The following is a 23,265-nucleotide window of genomic DNA, read 5'->3' as shown; positions in this document are numbered from 1 at the left end:
TTGAAAAATATATGCCCATTTTGAATTTGAAGTTTCAACATTTGATTTGTTGTACTATTTTCAATTAAACACAGGGTTTAAATGATTTGCACATCACTGCATTTTGTTTTTATTTACATTTTGCACAGTGTCCCAACTTAGTTAGCCACATAGTTACCTGAAAAATGCCTAGTTTTTAGTTTAGGACCTCACTCAGTTGTCCATGTTTATAGCAGAAACTGCAGATGACTAAACGTGAGTGAGTTGCTTTGGTGTAGGAGATATAATCCATTTTCAAACAAGAAAATATAAGAATTAATTATTTTAGATATCGCTCAAGCGTAGTCTACTGTACACAAAGCCTTTCAGTGTTTTGCTTTAAAGGATGCACGGCCTTCCTTTCATTGCTGATGGTGATGTTCTCAGGGAATTCTGTAGTAATTAATATAATCAGTCTTAACATGTGGTGCTTCTGGGCATCTAAGCTGTTACAAATGTATCAAGCCATTAGAGTGTACATTAGAATGCAGGAAGGATTATGCTTCTCCCCTGAAATAAGAGAAAAGATTTAGTTATCCAGTGTCTAAAACACATAGCAACAGGCTGGGTAATATAGCTATAATTCAAAAAATAAACAGTAATATCTTCCTTTTATACGTTCTTTTATAAGACTAGATTGCACAGTATATAGTTGTCCTTGAGAGATAGTTATTTACTTACATGCCTTAATTAATTAGTGTGATGCCTTTTCACAGTTATTAAATTTGTTTTATTACTTTATTTCAGTATTATAATGTTGTCAATATGACAGCTGATATGATTGCCAGGTTTCTCAGCCCTACGATAGACTGTACACAGCTGTATGCAGAGAATACAAAAAGCATACAAGCTTTTTCATGCATGCTGGGCGATACCTCAGCTTTATAGCCAATGCATTGTATGATGTGTGAAGCTCGGGGTGTATTCTTGAGAGAATAGAAGGTACATAAAGAGGCACAGAGAGAGTAGGCAGTAGGCTCTGTGAAGTCTGCCTGATGGAGCAGTGGAGTGCAATGAACTTTAGATAAGCCTGTTGGCTGGCCTGCATTACTTAATATACACAAGAGGATCCATCTCTGAGGACGCTTGCACACTTGCACACATCCAGAGAAAACTCCCCAGTGCTGAATTATATCTTACAATGTTCATTTTTGACTCAGCTGGACTTGATGAACACCGAAGATGTTCATTCAAAACCGTTGTTAATCCAACACTGGGGATTTGTAGTGTACATGTATGAAACACAGACGTACCCACGCATGCATGTTTGCATGCAGCACACCATGCACGCCCACACAGCCCTCTCCAGTCAGAAGATAGACAGTTTGTTTGTGATATTGTGCAATATTTTAAAATATTTATGATATGCAAGATAATAGCCAATCATGTTGTGACACTGTGGAATGTACTACATCAGTAGCCACGTTTACATGCAGCCTTATAAATCAGTTCATAATCCGAAATCTAATAGCTCAGTCAGAATAGCATACGTCCATCTTCGGAATACAGTTTCTATCCGACTGAACGAGGTGGGTAATCCTGCAAATAATCCATTAAATAGAAGAATAATATCCGTGTAAACGCCTGTATCTGATTACATTCCCTATCGGAAAGTTTAAGTCCATTCTGATCATGTTCGTCACGTCATAGTGAAAGTTTATACCGTTCAACATGGCGGAGCAGAAACTGGTCTGCAGAGGAGACGAAGTTTATGCTCTGATCTTTAAAGACGGCGGTGTGACGGACGTCCAGCTTATGTGTCTCAGAACAAGATGTCTTCCTCTAGGCCTTCTTTAATGAAGGACGTTTTCCTGAGTCTGACATTATTTTAAAGCGATTAAAAACACAAGAGCTGCTCACTGCTGCTCGTCTCACTCTGACTGGACTCACGTGATGCTGGTTGTCATGGTAACGTCTACACTAAGCAGTTCTCTACGCATGCGTGTAATTTTGGATGGGTTTTCTTGTTGTGTGCATGTCAAGGAGGTTTTCATCAGAGTGTTGAGTAGAGTGAGAATAAAAACACCTCAGTCTTAATCTATAATCGGAATGTATTCAATCAGACTGGCAAAAATCTTTGCATGTAAACACAGACGTTTATCACCAATCCTCAGTGGTTCTGGAGTGCTACCTTTCTGCAGAGGCTGGTTCCAACCATAATCTGCCACACCTCCTCCACCTAATTAATTTCTTCGGAAGTTCTCGATTGACTAGATCAGATGCGTGAGTTAGGTTAGGGGGAAGCAGCATGTTAGAACTAAACTCCATTGAAAAGTAGACCAGGAGGAGGGTTGGTGACCCCGGCACTACATTGATGTTTTCTTAAACAGCATATGTTTCCTTTTAAGTTGATGAAATCAACCTGGAGTCAAATTTGACCTCTTTTGCCTTGTTAATTAATGTCCTGTAATCCTCCAAAGTGTAATGACTTTTGCTTGCCGGTAAAACATCTACTGATTTTTGACTATGTAACTGTGCACAAGCAGGCAGGGAAAAATAGTGTTAACCACCGGCAGGGAAGGACCTTCTAGACCTTCAGAGAAGGCCTAATGATTTCTGGGAAAATACATAAAACTGTACAATAAAAAATACAATACTGTAATTATAGTTTATTTTTATTCAATAAAATCATTGATGTCTAGTTATATATAGCCAAGTGAGCTCTCTCATTGGTTAGGCCTTTAGGAGATAGAAGGCCTTAATTACTAACATTAGGAGTCAGCCAATCACATTTTGATTTCCAGTGGGTGAGACAGAAAAAAGAAACTGCTGTCAAGCCAAATGATCAACTAGCACATAGACCCTTCCTGATACTACATGTATCTCTGAAATATGTTAAGATACAGAAGGAATGTGTGTTATGATTTCTGATTACTCATTGATTTGAATGACAAGCAGAGCTGCAAACTTTATTAATAAATACATTGATGCTCACAAATGCATTCTTTCAAAGCTGCTGTGGTGATGTTGGACAAACGTTGGCAAAAATCCTATTCAAATCCCAGAATGCGTATGTGGGTCAATTGCAATTAAGGAAGGTTTTTGTATTCTTGGATGTCCTAATGCTGCTGTGTAATAATAATAATAATAATAATAATAATAATAATAACAACAACAACAACAACAACAACAACAACAACACACTGCATGTTGGGGGCTAAAACTACAAGCAAAGTGAACCCAAACATCTCAGCTTCCTGTGCCATTGATTTTTCGGCCTTGTTTATAACTTCAGAATTAACCAAGGCTCTCTTCACTTCCACTGCCCTTTGTAAAGCTCAGATAGCACAGCTTACAGGACATAAGCTCAAGCAGACCCATGTCCTAAGATTACCTCCGGTCAGAAAACAGACGCGGCGCTACATTTCCACCAGGCAGAGTTGCATATTCCTCACATTGATACGGCTTTGATAGGTGGGCTATGGTTATAAATATGAATGAGGTCTGGTGTCCAGTGTTATCCAGTAAGTGTGTATGTGTGTGTGTATGTCTGTGCACATGTGAGTGTGTGTGTATCTGTGCGCGTGTTCACTGAGGTGCGGCGGAGGCAGGTGGCATTATTAATGAATGGAGGGAGACAAAGACAGTGTGCGAGAGAGAGAGAGAGAGAGAGAGATTTGGACACATGCACATGCTCCGAGTGCTGACCCTCTCCTCAGGCTCTCGCTGGACTCCATTAATTGTGTCCTTACACATAAATTAATATTTGTTGTGGATTTTCTGCCAAAGAATTAATGAATAATGTGCGTCTGTGTTGCTGTGTGTGTGTGAGCTGCACTGAGGCCGTTCCAGGGTTGTGTGTGTGCGTGATTTAAGCATCGAGCTGGTGTAACATGCCTACAGCACCGAGCTCATATCTGTTCTACTTTGATCGTGTAGAATAATGCCTCTCTCTCTCTCTCTCTCTCTCTCTCTCTCTCTCTCTCTCTCTCTCTCTCTCCCTCTCTGCCTTTCTGGTTGATGAGGAAAAGGAAGTAGTGTGCTGTGCAAACTTATTTATTTGTTGCTGCTTCTCAAGGTGTCAACTCTCGTTTCAGTTCCGCTTCACAGAGCCTCTCTTGGTGCCTCTGGACTAACAGTAACCGTACCCACTGCACTGACTTACTTCCAGCAGAGATGTGTTCAAAGTAACTAATATCTCTCTCTCTCTCTCTCTCTCTCTCTTTCTTTCCTCTCCCTCATTGTTTTTCTCCCTCTCTCTTTTTCTTTCTCCTTCCCTCGGTCATGCTCTCCTTTTTCTTTCACATTTCTCTCTCCCCCTTCCTCATGCTCTGTGTTTTCCTTTTCTGTTTCTTTCTTTCTTTCTTTCTTTCTTTCTTTCTTTTTCTTTTCTTTCTTTCTTTCTTTCTTTCTTTCTTTCTTTCTATCTTTCTTTTTCTTTCTTTTTTCCCTCTCTCATTTTATCCACCCTCTCTCCCTCCCTCTTTGTTTCCTCTCTGTCTCTCACACTTTCTTTTTCTTTCTCTCTCTCACTCCCACCTTTTTTTTTCTTTCTTTCACCCTCTCCCTCCTTCTACTCCCCCCTCCTTCTTTCTCCCTCCCTCTTTCTTTCAACCCTCTTCCCTGCTCTCCCTCTCTCTCTCCCTCCCTCTCTCTCTCTCTCTCTCTCTCTCTTTCTCTCTCTCTTTCTATTGTCATTTTTCTCTCCTAGGCAGCGCTTTAATGAAGAAACAGACCTGCTAACAATCTTTCGGAAGGGGACCCTTCAGAACAAGTATGGGGTCACCATGGAAACCACTTCTCCTGCTGTCAATTATCAGTGGCCTGGCAGGTAGGGGAGCAGCGGTGCGATGGATGAACTCCCTTTCTCTGCCCCCCCACCCCTCCACCTCCCCCCCTCTGTCTCCCTCCTCCTGCTCTGATACAGTTTTTTTCCTGTGTTATTTTTGTCTAGTTAACGCTGGATGGAGTGTGTGCTGTAACCCACTATTGTCTGTAGCTTATAGACTAAGTACAACATGTGTGGGTTGTGCTGCATTTAAACACCTAGCATGGCACAGTAAAGAGGCCACTGGATAGAATTAGGCAGTTGTCAGCTGATCAGGGACCTAAAGAAGGTTTATGAGGATTAGGTGCACAACGTTGAAAAGGGCATTTTTGTATATCGCTGCTGTTAGAACAAAACCTTGTATCTCCATTTTTGTTGTTTTTCAGTTTTTGACATAATTCAAAATTGCCTGTTGTCCTTTGCATTGTGTCAAAATTTCATGATGAATAGACCAACAGAAACAGCCCAAAATGACTTGGGGAAAAAACTCTGATTTCATTGACTTACATTAAAAGTAATAGTAGGTTTTTTCCTTCTCCTTTTTTGCTTATTGTTCAATAGAGACTTATTTAGCGACTACTATGCATTGTTGAGTTGATACTATGAAAGTGATGCATTTGTTATGCAGATATGGTAATGAGGAATTTAAATGTGGGCTCACATTTTGACCTTTAGGGTCTAAGAACCTGCCAGACAAATGGGAGCTGAAGGTTAGTTATCTGACTTGCATTTCGCTGCTGTCGAAACTTTACAGGAGAAGGAAAAAACTTACTTTACTTTTAATGTAAGTCAATGGAACCAGACATTTTTCCAAGTAATTTTAGATCATTTCCTTTAGTCATTCATCATGAAATTTAAACTGAAAAACGTCAAAAATGGTGATACAAGGTTTTCTTCCGACAGCAGCGTTACGAAGGAAATTAATGTACTAACTATCATTACAAAATCTAGCAACTACTATTAGCAAAAGTATCTACCAGTGCCAATAGCAAGTTTTCTTATTTAATTGTATCTACCAGCTACCACTACTGAGTTTAGATACCAAATATCGTAAAATAACAGTCATTTCAGTCTTTGTTCTCAAGTCCTGTTTAACAGAGCTGCATAGACTACAGCAGCTTAAGATGGTTGGGTTGAATAATGTGCTATGTAACAAACAGGCTACTAGTAAAGGGCACCTTTTTTATATTTAAATAAATATGTGTTCTGTATCTGGCATTAGATTTGAAGAGCTTCTTCATTATTGTATCACTGCTTTCTGCTGGATGAGGTGCATTCAACACCAGTATGGAAGTAAGACATGAGTTTGTAGAGAGAACATGATTGAGATTGGTTTACTCTCTTTTTTGTTGAGTTTTGTTGTTTTTTCCTGATTTATCCAACAAGTAAAAAAACACGGAAACGAAAGTATGAATGTAAAACTAATTACATAGAAAGTTATACTGCGTAAAGTATTCACTGAAAGTAATCTGAGGACAATAGTTTTATTAGAACCCCTGCAAGTCTGCGGATTTATCTGTAATTTAAATGAAATTTAGTTAAAAGGCACAGCTTGACTGTAGATTAATGAAAGCAGTAAAAGGTTCGTTAATGTATAATAACTGTATGCTCAAAGGAACGTCTCTTTCATCTTCCTGAACTGTGTCTCTGCTGGGAAAAGTGGCTGCTGCCTGGACGCACAGCTTCTATCGCTCACACCCACCCAGCATCTGACCACACACATACATTACCAGACTGCACAGGCATGAATGTGAAACCCGAACGCAAACCATACCTATGAGTTTGACACCCGATCAGGCCCGGCAGCTGCTGCTGAACGTGAAACCCGGAGCTGACCCAGACTAACTGAGATGGATTATTGCAGACAGTTTTGAAAAGCTTGGAGGTGTTTAATCATCTGTAATACAGTAGCTGTAGTTTATCAGTATATTTTTGTGGAATTGCCAATTTTACCAGACAGAGGACAGGATCTACTCTCCTCTCTGCTATGCTAAAGTTTCTCTTACTGCTGCTGTTACTGCAGGAAAGCTTAAAACATCTTTGCACAAGCTTAACAAGCAAAGAGAGAAACCCACTATGACCTTTAAACCAAGATAACACATCTCATCATCCATGGTGTGATTAAGATGGACGTTCATGGACATGTTCATCAGCTCCTTGAATTTCAGAGCTGTTCCAAGTGCAGCTAAGACTAATGAGTGAGAGAGAGTTTGATGTTGTATGTGAAAAAAAAATGGGGCCCAAACCCAGGATGTGCACAATTACTCGAATACTCAGTTAACTGTTTAATGTGCCAGCATTCAAATACTGAAATTACTGTTTGGGTATTCATTGTGTTTAATCACAGGAAGGCAGAGAAAAATATAAAGTGGTAGCTGGTTTGCTTGTAAGCAAGACCAAGGAGCTATGTTTCGGAGGGAGGGTGGCAGCAGGCAGCGTAGGGTCTGCCTTCAAACCAATCACCATGAAAGGGCAGGATGTGGAACGAGTCAATCCCTTTAAATACCTGGAAACAATTATTGACAATAGACACACTTTTCAGAACAATGTAGATTATGTGTACAAAAAAGCAAAGCAGAGACTTTCTCTCTTCCCAGGAAGCTGCAAACACACTCTGATCATGGTCTACAGGTCACTCATAGAGCGTGTTCTCAGTTTCAGCATTGTGTCCTGGTATGGGAACCTCTCAATTAAGCAAAGAAACAAACTGGCCCAGGTGGTCAACCAGGCCAGTAAGATCATTGGAGATAAACAACTGTCACTCCAGAACTTATACATCCGATCCAAAACCAGAAAGGCAACCCAGGTCTACGTTCATCGTTCCAGCTGCTGCCATCTGGAAGGACATTTAAAGGTTAGCCAGAAAAAATGGGTATAAAAATCATTTGTACCCACTGATGTGAACATCCTGAATAAGGGCATAATAACCCCCCCCCCACATAGTTCATGTGCATTGTTGCTGTAAGTGTTTAAGTGTTTTAAGTATGTGTCTATGTATTTATGTGCCAGATTGCCAAAGGCAAATTTCCATTTCGTGCAAATTTAATGGACAATAAAGTTTTCTTATCTTATCTTATCTTATCTTACCTTATCTTAAGACTGACAGTGCAGTGGAACGCCACTTTTGTGTTTTAAGAAGACTGTAAAATGTGGCGAGTTTGCTCATATTTACGAGTAAGTATTTATATAAGGTTAAACTTTGCTGTTCGAGTGCGTCACCAAGGATGTGGTGTTAAGGACGTGACTGTGAAGGCAGAGATGGTGCAGCTTTGAGGCTAATGAGGCTAACTTCTCTTAGCTAACTCCTCTTAACTACTCTTAGCTCGGTCCAGAGACAATAAAAATATACTGCTCTGACAAATTAGCTTGTTGGTACATCGTCCACTGAGATGACCTTGGTAGATGAGTCTTCATTAGCATCTAAGGTTGCACCCATTAGCTCTACTAACTTAGCTTATTAGCTCCTCTGAGGTAGCCTCACCCAACATGAAAACCTACTGATTTTTTTGTCTCTATTTTTAATAGTAAAACATTCAAATAAAATTATTCTTCTGTGTGTTTCTGTATTTTTGTGTAACACCAGTGCTGCCACCCAAAAAGGTAAACCTACAGCCCTACAGAAGTTATAGCTAAATAAATTCCTTCGCTATCCAAGTATTTGTTCATAAACTCTTCCAGATACCCGAATTTCAAATTTATTCAGACTGAACATCTCTACCCAAAACCTGATATTTTGTTCGGCCATATTAGGTTTGCATGAAATAATAATGTTAATACAACTTTTACTTAGCAACATTTCAGATAGAACATTAATGACAGCCTGTACAGATATCGAAAAATGCCTGTAATCTTAAAACATACATATATAAAAATCTTTCCTTTTTCATTTTCAATAATAGTTTCATACACTTTGTTGAACTTCGAATTAGTATATTTAGTCTTACAAACACTGCAGATTTTTGTCTCTTGTGCATGTCATTGAATAGTGTGCACTCATTTCATGGGATGAGTCTTCTAAAGGTTTACATGACTGAGTTTTCATCAACAGTTCCTCCGTTTTGTTGAATTTAATCAGTGCTGGAAAATAACGTATTACATTTACTCTCATTACAGTACTTGAGTACATTTTTCTCTGTAATGATTTTTTTTTAGTAGAATTAAATCATAGTACTTTTACATTTAAGTGAATTAATTTCTAATAAAGTACTTCTACTTTGCTACTTTAATTTTTAATAACCGGTACAGAGTAAAAATAAATGTGGAAAGCCTGGTAAATCAGTAGAAAGCCTGATAACATTTAAAAGATTCAGTTCTGAAAGACCTTCAAAACAGAGCAGCTCCCAGAAACACTTCAGCCCTGATGAGTTCAGAGATGTGAGGTTTAGTTAAGAAAGAAAGAGAAGAGCATTACCAGCACAGACAATGGACTCCCAAATGGTCATCTGATGAGCTAGAGAAAACAGCATTATTCAAATTTTGAAATTGGCTTTATCAGCTGCCAAATATGCCTCACAAAATCTGTCAAAATCTCCACCTTTGCAATTCATCTTCTGAGGAGCCAGGAGTTAGCTGACTGGCTAACTAGTCATTAGCTAAACAGGTATCATGTGTTCTTTTACTATTTTCTTCTTATTTTGATGTTTTAGAATAACATGGCATTTAATTATTAATTATTAATTATTTATTAATTATTAATTATTAATTAGTTTAATTATTAAACTTAAAAGCCATTGTGTTTTAATGCAAGTGACTGTTAGCTAGCTCCATTAGTTGACAATAGGTGTCAACCCCTATGGTTTACCCCAGGGCTCAGTAACCCAAATGTTAAGAAGAGCCATTTTGTCCTTTCAACAAAAATCAAACCACCTTGGGAGCCACAACATTTTGATTGAAGTAACATTTCACTATCTTGGCTGTAAATATGTCTCAGTATGTGCTACTATAGGCTAAAAAATAATATGAATAAAAACACAGACTTTGCTCTGCTTTGAGCTTTAGCTCAGACATAGCCGCTTTTCTCACATCTCCGGCAGGAAACCTTTCCTCAAAAGTAGAGCAGTCTCTCAATGTTAGATTTTTTACAAGGCTGAAGTCGTCTTAAGTCTCTCTCTTTGCCTTTTTGTTAGCTACTAGCTAGGCCAGATTGTTGTCTTTGTTGCTATGATGACCAGCAGTCTGTGCACCAACCTTCAGGGTTAAAGAGTGAATTAGCAGTTCTACATTAACTCCAGAGTTTAAGACCATTTATTGTTAAACTGTGTTGAACGATCAGCAGAGCTTTATTTTACTGTAAAGGAGGATTATTTTAGTTTTACTTACAAATCAAGTTCAGCTGTGGAGTCACAACAGGGCAGTAAAAGACCCGCATGCGGCTCCGGAGCTGCATGTTGCCGACCCCTGGTTTATCCTATAAAATAAACTTTTTCACAGTTTTTTAGATATACAGCTGTATAAAGCTTGGATATAGAAATGTAGTCAAATACAGGTTCCCCATAAACTATAAGCAATAATTCTGTTGCACTCATATATGTTTTTGACTTTCTGATCTTTTTTATACTTGCTGGCCTAAATAGTAATCTTAGCAGACTGCAGGTGGTGGAGTGTGAGAAGGTTTACTGATTAATGTAAAGCATGTTCTACACCAATAAAACAGATATCACTTTATTTGAGAAACAAGCCAGAATTTTAAAAAATACTGTAATATTCAGATCGTTGTCCGATGTGATTGTAGAAAACACTTTGAAGTTACCATGTATAGAGTGTAACTTACTTACAATGCATTAGCAAAGATTCATTTACTCTTCAATCTCCCTTTGCAGATGATTTAACATCATCAGAGACTTTGTGTTGTAGTTAATGACAGAGCACAGCCTGACTCAGCTCTCTGTCTCTAAGTCTTCACAGAAACACAAGGAAATGTGTACTACCAGAGCAAACAGCCATCAGCTTTAATGCTCAAAACTTTAGTTTTCTCCTGTAATATTGTATCATATAGTTTGTACAGTTTATTTCCATTGATGCAGCTGATTGAACTTAGAATTATGTGATTGTGGAAAATGTAACTAAATTACCTAAGTAGTTTTCCAATAAATAACTTATTTGCTCTTATTTGAGTAATTTATTCTAATATACTTTTACCGAAGTACATTATCAGGACAGTAACAGTGTTGGTACCTAAGTAGGGATTTTCAGGACTCTTTCCACCCTTGAATTTAATATAGTAATTAAAATGAAAAAAAAAATGAACAAACAAACAAGTAAACATGTCTGTTTTGTAACTAATTTATGTTAGCACAATCTGTCGGGTCTCATCTGCTGGGGCACTCCTGCAGCAGCCCTCCCTTTAGTGGTTAATCTAAGTGAAATGAGCTGCTGCTCTGCAGGTGGTCCTCTCCCTCCAGGCCCGTCTACGTTTGAATAAACATCCTAATGCTGAGAGAGAGAGAGAGAGAGAGAGAGAGAGAGAGAGAGAGAAAGAAAGAGAGAGAGAGAGAGAGAGAGAGAGAGAGAAAGAGAAAGAGAGAGGGTGCGAGAGATGAGAGCTGGATATTGGATGATGCCATCTGAGACTCCTAGTGTGCTCAAAATGAAAGTGTCAATTTGGCCTTACATGAAAGACAGAGATATAAAATAAAGAGAGAGAGAGAGAGAAGGAGAGAGAGAGAGAGAGAGAGAGAGAGAGGGAGAGAGAGAGAGAGAGAGAGAGAGAGAGGGAGGGTGAGTCCCCTGCATCGATTTCTGACCTGCATATGTTGCAGTTTGTTCAAAGTTGTGTGTAAATCTCTGACCTCACAAATATTCAATAAATTTTTTTAGGAAACTATAAAAAGGTGCTTCCAGAGATTCAGTTTGATCACTGAAAGTTATTAATTACACTGAATGCACAGATTAGAAACACACTAGTGGAATACAGACAGAAAAACGATACCCCAAGCTTTCTTTGCATTTGCCAAAACATGAGCACATACAGTAGTCAAAAAGTCTGAAACCACAGTGAAGATCAGGGATTTTTTTTTTCCATTTAAATAAACATCAGACAGTTAAAAATTTAGAAAAAAAAATAAGCGAAGAATGTGCATAGAAAATAAAATGAAATATTCAACTCGTTGATCATTCTGAAGCTTTTGCTCCATAAACATAAAAGTTTTTTTTTTTTATTATTTCAATTGAAGCACATTCAGAAAGCTCTTAGGTGATTCTGACCTACTCAAAATCATGGAGTCCCTGCCAGCTTAAGTACACTGTCATTAAAGCAAATGAGGTACATGCCAAATACTAAAGGCGTGTCTCAAAGAGCTCCCTAGTTAGGGTACTGCTTAGGGAATCAGACATTTTCTAGGGTGTCTCATTGTCAAAATCATTCCAGTGCACTGGGGATTTCGCTTTATGAAAGTTCCCACAGAGCTCCGTAAAACCAGTGAACACTCTTCACTACACTACATGACTGGAAATAGCATCACATCTCCAGCTAGGCTTTTCTAAAGTTTTAAAATGGAGGACGAATGCTGCATGTTATTTCACTTGCCTCTCCACTTGGAAAAAAATTTAAATGCCTATTTTTCACATTTGTAAAATGAAAAATAAAAAAAAAAACTACCAACAGTAAGAGTTACTCTAGCAAGGCACTTATTATTGTCAAATTTCTACTAACTAAAATGTTAGTAGCAGTCTGTTAGCTACTTAGCTAAAGAGTTACATTTGTCTCTCATTTGGTTTTACTTACATGTTTTGATGTTAATGTTCCACTAACTGTAAACCCAGTTCCAAAAAAGTTGGGGCTTGGACAGTTTGCTAGGACAAATGTAAATAAAAGCAGACAACAATAATTTGCAAATTATTTTTGATCTGAATTCAATGGAAAATAGTATATAGACATGATATTCAATGTTTCAACTAATTAACTTTATTCTTTTGTCACCCTCAATTTTAATGGTGCCTTTACAAATATACAAGTTGCCCATGCCACTGGCATTAACACACCTCCATAGCTTGATAGATGCTGGCTTTTGAGCTTTGCACTGGTGACAATCGGGATGGTCGTTTTCCTCTTTTGCCTGAAGAACACAATGTCCGTTATTTCCAAAAAGATTTTGAAATGTGGACTCATTAGAACAGAACATATGTTTCCACTTCGTGTCAGTCCATCTCAGATGAGCTTTCAGCCCAGAGAAGTCGGCGGCGTTTTTGGATGTTGTTAATATATATCTTCCTCTTTGCGTCTTAACTTGCGTTTGTAGATGCAGCAATGAACTGTGTTTACTAAAAAGTGTTTTACTGAATTGTCCTGAGCCCATTTAATAAATTTCATACAGAAGAGTGTCAGTTTTTAATGCTGTGCCATCTGAGAAATCTAAGAACATTCAATATTGGGCGCAGAGATTTCTTTGGATTCTCTGAAACTTTCAATAATGGTATGGACTGAAGATGGTGAAATTCCTAGCTTACTTGCAGTTGTGCATTTGAGAAATCTTCTTAAACTGTTGGATTATTCACCCATACATTTTTTCACAAAGTAGCGACTGAGCCTTTCGTGACTGCTCCTTTGAATGTGTTGCATGCATCAAATTTGGAGTTAGTGTATATTTACAAAAGATCTATTAATTTGATGATATAAAATATTAAATATCTGTTCTTGGTGCTGTTTTTAATTAAATGCCTGTTTACAAATCACAGCTTTCAGTGCATTTTTACACTTCTGGTGTCAGAAGTGCCCAACAAACAAGTGCATGGTCTGTTCGTTTTCAATACAGTGCAGCTAGAAAGCTGCCCTGCTGTCGTGCAGACAGCACTAAACAGGTATGTGCTTTTCTTTGGGTTCACTGAAACGGCAACCAGTGGTTTGCAGGCCTTGTCAGAGAACACTTTGGTGCCGGATTCCTGAGGGGCCAAAATATCACACGTGACAGCATTTTGCCTGCTAGAAAATCAGCGTACCCGACTTCCTGCCAACCAGGGCTTTTACCGAGGGCCGTTACTCTTGTCTCACAGGAGAGCCCCTCCCATCCACAGGCCTGCCGAGCTAGCCACAATTTGCAAAGGGGTCAACTTTTTGATTGAATCTGACTGGGAAACAAAATTGAAATGATGAAAAGTGGCAGAAGAAAAAGGGAAAAAGTAGTTTTGCTAGGTTATTTTTCTCTGTTTCCTTCTCTCTCTCTCTCTCTCTCTCTCTCTATGGCAAAAATGCGTCACCAATGTACCAGAATTGGTATCACACAAAAATACTGATTTTCTGTCTAGAAGATATGATGACAATAGTAGATAATTAGCTTAAATTCTAGGAAGACATGCTGTTCTCCAAATTTCACTTTGAATAATCTTTCAGAGAGCTGTAATTATCTGTTTTATCCACTTGAGGAAGGAGTGTGAAGCACAACTGACATTACAAAATACAAATCCCCAAATCTTACCCAGCTTTAAAGAGGAACTCACTTTAATCCACAGTATTGGGCGATACATATATGGGGTTCAATGCCCTACAGCACCCTACACTATACCAATAAGAGTCCATGGGCAAAACTCCTAACGCTGCCTTCGCCTCCCTGTGTAAAATGATCAAATTGTAAGTCACTCTGGATAAGAGTGTCTGCCAAATGCTGTAAATGTAAATGTAAATTTAACACAATGCATGATACTTCTAAAAGCAATAACCATGAACCACCAAAAAAATCTCCACTGCCCAGCTCTCGGAACTGGAAAAAAAAAATTGTTTGGTTAGCCCACCTTGGATGTTTATCAGCCAAATTGGCTGCAATAGTGAGATTTCTCAGTTGAGTACAGTAATGATGGGGACAATAATGAAGACTGGTGCAGTGAACAGTGACAGATTGACGACATTGCTTAATGTAAAAGGTCAAAAACACAAAACACCTCAAATATGGCAACTCATTTGTGAAGACATCACCCAAACATGTCAGTTACTGCAGTGAGGAGAAAATACGAAGATCAAGTTATGTAGCTTCTCATTAAATTTTTTTGTACCATGTTACTGCTACTCCATTTAAGATGGAACAGAACATTTTAGTAGGAAGTTCCTGAATATGAAGCCAATGTCAGTCCGATGGGGAAACACCGTCTCAGTAGGTACTTTATTTTTTGTAAAAAACATGTACAAATAATTATTAAGAGTTATTGTTGGTATTAGTACTTAGCTTTGGCAGATACTGATCCAGATCAGGTACAGGTAACAGTATCAGAAGGGAAAAATGCTGCTTTAATATTAAGAGCAGCATAACAAGCAAAACATTCCAAACCAAACAAGCCAGGTTTGTAAAACACATATGTAATACCATGACACTGCAGAAGCACTTTTATTTGCTAAAAACACTTGGATGTTTTTTTGTTTTTCTTTTTTTAAAGAATTTGTTTGAAACCACTCAGTTGAAAGGTCCTTTATGGAACCAAAAGTGGTTCTTTTGTGGCATCACTCCAAAGTACTCTTTATTTGGTAAATGTGATATTAAATTTTACCCATAGTGTCCAATACTTGCACAAGGTCATGACAAGGCTTCACAATCTGTTACCCCAGGGGAAATAAATAAACAAATAATTTGTCCTGCTTGTATCTAGGCAGCTTGAATAGCTTGTCCCTTTGGTCCTTCCACCACCAAACAGATGTGGGCAGTTATTCTGTCCTTGTGCCAGGAACGACCACAATGCAGTGAAGGTGGTATGTATCCAAGGTGCTCCGGTGAAATGCCAAGCTTGGCCAGGGCCTGATTGAAAACGGCCAGCACAAACACAGACGTTTGCTTTATCCTGCTGTACCCAGGGCCTACAAGATGAGCCCTCACAATGGGCTGCCTTTTGGCTCTAGCTGAGGGTAATATTCGTCCACGATTTGTTGCCATTGGAAACATATTTTAATTGCAGGGGAGCTTTTTTGCAGAGTTACGAGGCTGGAATGCAGTTCAGCGTTGGTCTACGACATCCTCAACAGCTGGCACGGTCGAGATTACAGTTACGGTTGTATTACAGTTATCTGCTGGCTGCTGTTGAAGTGGCGCTGAGTCAGGAGCACTATATAATGGGCCAGTGCATGAGAAAGAGAGGGAGAAAGACAGAGAGATACTCCATGCTGATGGTACACGAGAGAGAGCTAGACTCAACAGCCATTACTTTCCGCTGTATGCTTACTTGCGGGAAAATAAATGCATGCCCAGGCAGTCTACAGAGCACACTAAATAACGCGTATACGGCTCACAGCTTCTAGCTCAAAGGTTACTGAAGTACAACCTGCATTCTGGATTTTTCGGAAGGGGCCACTCCAAAAAAGTCTGCTTCAAACTCATTAGAACTTTTTTTGCTTGTGCAGTGTCTTTACTGCCTTTTTTTCACGAGGTTCTCTCTGAAAATAATTGACTGCACTGAGTTCTTCTACAATAATAATCACTGATATGCTGAGAAACTTGTCAGTGTGTTAACCTTCACTGCACTGGGTTCATTGCTGGCATGAAGACAGAATGACTCCCCGCATCTGTTTGGCGAAAAAAGGACCAATGGGGCCTGTTATTCCAGCTGCACTAAGAGGTCGCAGTTATCCCCGGGCAATGGCGAAATCATGCATTTTATATGAATTGTGTACCAAAAAAAAACGTCATTTTAATAACCTGCAAAGTTCTTTGGATTGCATATTTTTAATTTTTTGCAAAAATTTGCTTCTGTTCTGGTAGCATTAGTGAGATCTGATGTACTGATGTTGGGTGATAGAACCTGCGTTATTCTCTAGGATCTCTAGTACGCCATCACATGCTGTAGCAGTAAGATTTCCCTTCACTGGAACTAAACAGCCCAGGCCAAATGCAGCCTAGACCGTTATTTCCACTCTGCCAAACTTTACAGTTGCCTTCGGGTAGATAGACTGCAGGGGTGATGCGCTCTACACCACACCAGCCAATGCTTTCTATCACTGCTAGGCCATGGAAATCTAATCTCTTAAGGCCCTGATGAACGGTTCTGTGCTGTCCTGTGCAGTTCTGTGGCCCTATGCTGTAAACTTAGGCTGCTTCATAGCTGAGCTGGTTTTGGCAGCTTTAGCAGGACAAAAATTTTATGAGATGACTTTCCGGGAGGGTGGCATCCTGTGACAGAGTCACGCTGAATATCACTGATATGTTCAGTACCACACATTCTACTGCCACTGTTTGACTCTGCAGATTGCAAGGCTGTGTGCACCTGTTAGCAGTTGATGCAACAAAAACAATTAAACTCATTGATTACAGGTGGTATCCACATACATGATTTGAAATAAATGAATACATATTCAATGAATAATACATATTTGCCATGTTTCTGTCACTTCTTGACATAAAAACAATGGGTAATATGTGAATGATTAATTATATTTCAATAGCAAAGCAAAATAAAAGTAATAACTCAGAACGTTTAGGGGTTGCACTGCTAAGTGCTCCCTTCTTTCATATGCAAATGTCACCATTAGCTATTTTGCAACCCTGGAAAACATTTAGCCAGGGTTAGGGGGAAATTATATTATATATATATATTTAGCACTGAACAAAGGTTTGAGGCACCTGACAAAATTATATTTCTAATTAGTATTAGAATAAGTGCAAATAACATTTATACAACGACAACAGTCATATGCAAAAGTTTGGATGCCCCAGTCAGTTTGCATGTTTTGTTGATTTTGTAAGTTAAAATAAGTCCTCTACAGGTTTTAAAGCACACTTACTGTTTAGTTCATTAATTTAACTTATTGAGAAAAACAATAAAATGTGACCCGTGCAAAAGTCTCAATTTTTTTATTCTATTTTAGTCCAATATTAAAGCCTTATTTGTATATATGTACTAATGCAAACATTTACATATTAAAAATGTGATGGCTGGGGAGTCGAGGAGAACTGAACCTGTGTCCTAACTAGCTCACAACTTTTTTGAAAACAAGAAATTTAGCTTACTTTTTAATGCATTAATGCTGGTTTGCATTCATTCTTTCATATGGTATTTATAAAAACTGCCTCATACGTTCGTGTCATAAATTTGGAATTTTTTTTTGTGTAGAGCACCACTTAAATGATGATGAAAAAACGTACATTAAATTTCGAACTGTTTACATCACAGATAAGGTTTTATAAGCTTACATCTTAATAAACAAAGAGCAATTATAAGAACAGATTGATCAGAAATGGGTGCTCAGAGACATTAAATGGTTAGTTTGCTGGAAGTGTGTATTTTTATGCAGTTTGCTGAAAGCAGTGGGAGGAGTTTACAAAGTCAGTGAGAGGGTGTCCTCCATGGCAGATTTACCTGCACATCTGTTACAGTTAACTAAAGCTGAAAGCATCGTTGCAGCTTCTGCTGTTTGGCTGTTATTAGTGAAATGCGAGTAAAATCTGAGCTGTAAAACTGTTTTCTTTTGTTTTTTTTTTTTGCAAATGCTTCACAAAAATCTAAGGCACATGTAGCTTTTGGTCAAGCAGCTGACCTGTTGTAATTGCTGTCAAGACCATACCACCCAGTTGTGCTCCCTGTTGAACTGAATCACATGCATGTCGAACAGAGTGGTGGTAAATAGAGGTGTACCCTGTTAATTAACCCCTTAAAATCCCAGGCTAATTAAAGCTTATTCTTCAGTAACTACATGGGTAAAAGTGCAAACTAGCAGAGTTACTCATGAGTTGTGGAAGTGCATGATGACCATTTACACCCATAACGACTGTTGATGATAGAAAACTCTTACCACTATGTGTTCATTCATGCCCACAACGCCACACAGTATATTTGTAAGGTGTAGCATTCATAACAGCGCCAAGCTTTTCTTTAACTGGACCATTAGAAGGCTAGAGTTACTACCATTATTTCCCATACTAATTACATACCTTCATAATTAAAGGCTGCATATCATGGATACCCAGTTTTTCCTCACTTCTGTGCCATTAAAGAGTTTAAAATACATTTGTAATTATTAAGCAAAAGCCAAAATGTGTTTGTTGTGCCCTGCTCTCCCCTACATATTAAAAATGCATATTCCTCCATGGTGGTCTTCCTTAACAATCACATGGTCACTGATCATTATTGGAATGACTGATTAAAATGGTTTATAAGGCTGAAAAATACAAGACCCAATGTTAAAAGCCTTTACAGATCCAATATGCAAGCTTTTTTTAGCACCCCAAAGTGAAACATCAGCAGAAACAGGCTGCAGATTGAGCTGTAACTATCTTTGTTTATACCCAGAGGAACATGAATAGTCCTACTGAGGGCTCGGGAGTATGAAATGCAGTATCTATGGTAAAAATGTTTGTGTTTGTTTGTTTGTTTGTTGAGAAGCAGAAATGACGCAGGGGTAATGAAATTGGCATAAAGCTGTCCTTTTTAAATGTCAGAAGTGAATATGACAGCTGAACTGTGTGTAGGGATTATGTGTATGAGCTCACTTGAAACAGTCAGACATCAGTTTCTACAGTTAAATCATGAAAAAAACTGAAATTCTCAGAGATTCTCAGAAACTCAGAGAAAAATGATTTATGAGAAACTTCACTACTGTAATGATCTTCTTACTGGACTTCCTAAGAAAACAATACATCCTTTATAACTTGTACAAAATATAGCAGCATCCTAACAAAAACAACACAGAGAGATCAGATAAGTCCTGCTTTAAAAGAGCTGCACTGGCTGCCTCTATCACTCAGGATAGATTTTAAAGCTCTGCTGCTAGTTTTTAAGGCTCTTAATGACCTTAAAGCTCCGTTTACATCACAGAGTGTCTGTCTGTTTATGATCTTAGATCTGCAGATACTGACCTACAAACACATGGTTAAATACAGAAAACATGGAGAGACTCGTTCAGTTATTCTGCTTCTAAACTGTGGAGCTCAGTTCACCTTTTATTAGACAGTCGAGCTCAGAGCTCACTTTTAATAAAAATCTAAAAACGTGTCTCTTTAACTTAGCATTTAATTAAAACTCTGTGTCTCGTGGTTTTTATCTTCTAATTTGATCTGTTTCATTTTCTTCTGATTCTAAATAAGTACTCATGATTTCTTGTATAACTATGTTTTATCATCTGTCTGTAAAGCACTTTGAGCTGCCACTGGCATGAAAAATGCTATATGAATAAAAATTATGATTATATTGTTATTATTATTATCATTATTATTATTGTCATCATCCACTTTTAATAAACATTCTTCCCAAATCCATTTTTGTCCCATATTTGGTTGATGTCGATGGTAAGAGAATGATGTCAGTTCTTGGTTTCTCAGGCAGATTCAGAAAAGTAATTTGTCTGTGTAGATCTGTTTGCATGAAATTAGCAAAGTAATCAGTAATTCTCTCAGAAAAGATGATTGTAGCCAGTAAATACTTTTAGCTTTGTGCTGTTGCATGAACTTTTGTACCACATGATTATTTCTGTTCAATATCTCAGTCATAACCAATAACAAAGATTTGCTGAAAAAGAAAAAAAAACCTTACTCAAAGATGTCTTTGCCAAGAGACGTAACGGAGCGACGAGAGAGAGAGAATGTGTAGGCAGTGCGAGTCTGGGAGTTTTATGGAGGTGATGATCAATTTCCGAACGTTTCAGTCAAATTGCCACTGCCAGGTCCATTGAGGCAAATGGAGTGTTAAGGCCAAACAAATAGCTTCAGGATTAGTTGCTCTCACAAAAGAGTTTGGCATTTCATGTGCTAATGATGACACCTTTCACAAAGTGCTTTCAGGCAATTACCTGTTATTCTCGTATTTGTCTTCATCCCACACACTGTGTCACCTCACCGTTGTTCACTGGCTCAGTCACTGTCAACTCCCGAGCTACTCATAAGCGTTTGATTTCCTATCCTGGGTATCTCTCGTCTCGATGCAACTTCAACGCAGCATGAAATCCTTACACAAACTGCATCTACAAGTTGTAGTGTAAACCTGCTGCTGCACCGAGCTCTTAATGTAGAACTGAATCTTTAGAAGCTGCAGTTACCGCCAGTGACAAGTGTGGTGTAATTGGATTATTAGTATTTTTTTACTCTTTTTCAAGCAAATTTGTGCTGAAAGTGAAGGTTTTAAACTTTCAAACTATACCACAGTTATCTTAAGTACGAGAAATATTTTGTATGATTTGAATTTGATGAGAAGTTACTGTCGTGCACACTTGTTATTTTTTACTGTTTTAGTCATTGCTTCAAATCAAAATGAACAGAAAATGTTGAATGTGCACAACCTGTTGATACAGAATTTGAATTCCTTTTCTTCTTATTTCTTATTCTTTTACATGTTTGTCACACTTAAATGTTTCAGATCACCAAACAAATTTAAATATTAGACAAAGATAACACAAGTAAACACAAAATGCAGTTTATAAATGAAGGTTTTTATTATTAAGGGAAAAAGAAATCCAAACCTACAGGGCCCTGTGTGAAAAAGTGATTGCCCCCTAAACCTAATGACTGGTTGGGCCACCCTTAGCAGCAACAACTGCAATCAAGCATTTGCGATAACTGGCAATGAGTCTTTTACAGCACTGTGGAGGAATTTTGGCCACTCATCTTTGCAGAATTGTTGTAGTTCAGCCACATTGGAGGGTTTCCGAGCATGTACCACCTTTTTAAGGTCGTGCCACAGCATCTCAATCGGATTCAGGTCAGGACTTTGACTAGGCCACTCCAAAGTCTTAATTTTGTTTTTCTTAAGCCATTCAGAGGTGGACTTGCTGGTGTGTTTTGGATCATTGTCCTGCTGCAGAACCCAACTGCGCTTCAGCTTGTGGTCACAAACAGATGGCTGGACATTCTCCTTCAGGATTTTTTGGTAGACAGCAGAATTCATGGTTACATTTACCACAGCAAGTCTTCCAGGTTCTGAAGCAGCAAAATAGCCCCAGACCATCACACTACCACCACCATATTTTACTGTTGGTATGATGTTCCTTTACTGAAATGCTGTGTTACTTCTACGGCAGATGTAACGGGACATACACCTTCCAGAAAGTTCAACTTTTGTCTCGTCAGTCCACAGAGTGTTCTCCCAAAAGTCTTGGGGATCATCAAGATGTTTTATAGCAAAACTGAGACGAGCCTTTATGTTCTTTTTGCTCAGCAGGGGTTTTTGTCTTGGAACTCTGCCATGCAGGCCATTTTTGCCCAGTTTCTTTCTTATGGTGGAGTCATGAACACTGACCCTAACCGAGGCAAGTGAGGCCTGCAGTTCTTTGGATGTTGTTGTGGGGTCTTTTGTGACCTCTTGGATGAGTCGTTGTTGCGCTCTTGGGGTAATTTTGGTCAGCCGGCCACTCCTGGGAAGGTTCACCACTGTTCCATGTTTTCACCATTTGTGGATAATGGCTCTCACTGTGGTTCGCTGGAGTCCCAAAGCTTTAGAAAAGGCTTTATAACCTTTTCCAGACTGATAGATCTCAATTACTTTGTTTCCTGAATTTCTTTGGATCCCAGCACGATGTCTAGCTTTTGAGGATCTTTTGGTCTACTTCACTTTGTCAGGTCCTATTTAAGTGATTTCTTGATTGAGAACAGGTATGGCAGTAATCAGGCCTGGGTGTGGCTAGGGAAATTGAACTCAGCTTTCCAAAGATGTGATAAACCACAGTTAATTTATATTTTAAAAGGGGGGCAATCACTTTTTCACACAGGGCCCTGTAGGTTTGGATTTCTTTTTCCATTAATAATAAAGATCTTCATTTATAAACTGCGTTTTGTGTTTACTTGTGTTATCTTTGTCTAATATTTAAATTTGTTTGGTGATCTGAAACATTTAAGTGTGACAAACATGTAAAAGCATAAGAAATCAGGAAGGGGCAAACACTTTTTCATACTACTATATATATATATATATATATATATATATATATATATATATAATTTCTTATGTAATTATAATTTGGAGTGAAGTCTATAGGCCCCAGGGCCCACGGGCCTGGTCAGGCCTGTGACACAGTCCTATTTGGCCTGTGAATTTTTTTAAGTTTTCTATTCATATTAACCCATTTTACCCTGAGATGCATTGCAGTTCCCAGCTTGCACTGCAACATAGTGTGCGTTCTAAATCAAATCGAAATCAAATCAAATCACCTTTATTGTCCCATCACATTTACACAGGTGTGAAGGTGAGTGAAAATCTTAGGTGTGAAGCGCCGTTGTAGAACTTGAATACAAAAAAATATAAGAAAGAAAGATGTATATATACACATTAGACTCTAAATATGTACACATATACACAATATACACATTAATATACACCAATATTGCACTAATTCCAGTGTACAGTTATGCACAGTAATACAGTTATGAAATAAAAGCTTTGATATGTGCAGTTTTACACATTTCCATGTTTGCAATTTTTGAGTCTGACACAACAGGGGATAGAATACTGATATGTACTTATCCAGATTATGCAAGATATGAGTAGATGCGCAAGTTCTGACCCCCCTCCCCCAACAACAGTCTATGGGCCAGCGGTTAAACAAAAAGAAAAGATGCCTGGTGTCTATTTCAAGCAAATAGGCAAAA

The 23,265-nt window shown here is 38.4% G+C and overlaps 1 protein-coding gene across 1 annotated transcript in view; it reads left to right on the top strand.

Moving 5' to 3' along the window:
• The window catches only part of cntn5 (contactin 5), a 355,095-nt gene that overhangs the window by 104,705 nt on the left and 227,125 nt on the right, over positions 1–23,265 (top strand). Inside the window, exon 2 of the mRNA XM_036585173.1 lies at positions 4,670–4,789. Coding sequence (XP_036441066.1) covers positions 4,735–4,789 — 55 coding nt within the window. The 5' untranslated portion in view covers positions 4,670–4,734. The remainder of the gene's footprint in view (positions 1–4,669; positions 4,790–23,265) is intronic.

The sequence above is a fragment of the Colossoma macropomum genome, unplaced genomic scaffold, assembly GCF_904425465.1.
Source record: "Colossoma macropomum unplaced genomic scaffold, Colossoma_macropomum, whole genome shotgun sequence".
Classification (NCBI taxonomy): domain Eukaryota; kingdom Metazoa; phylum Chordata; class Actinopteri; order Characiformes; family Serrasalmidae; genus Colossoma; species Colossoma macropomum.
This window is presented reverse-complemented; position numbering and strand designations above follow the sequence as displayed.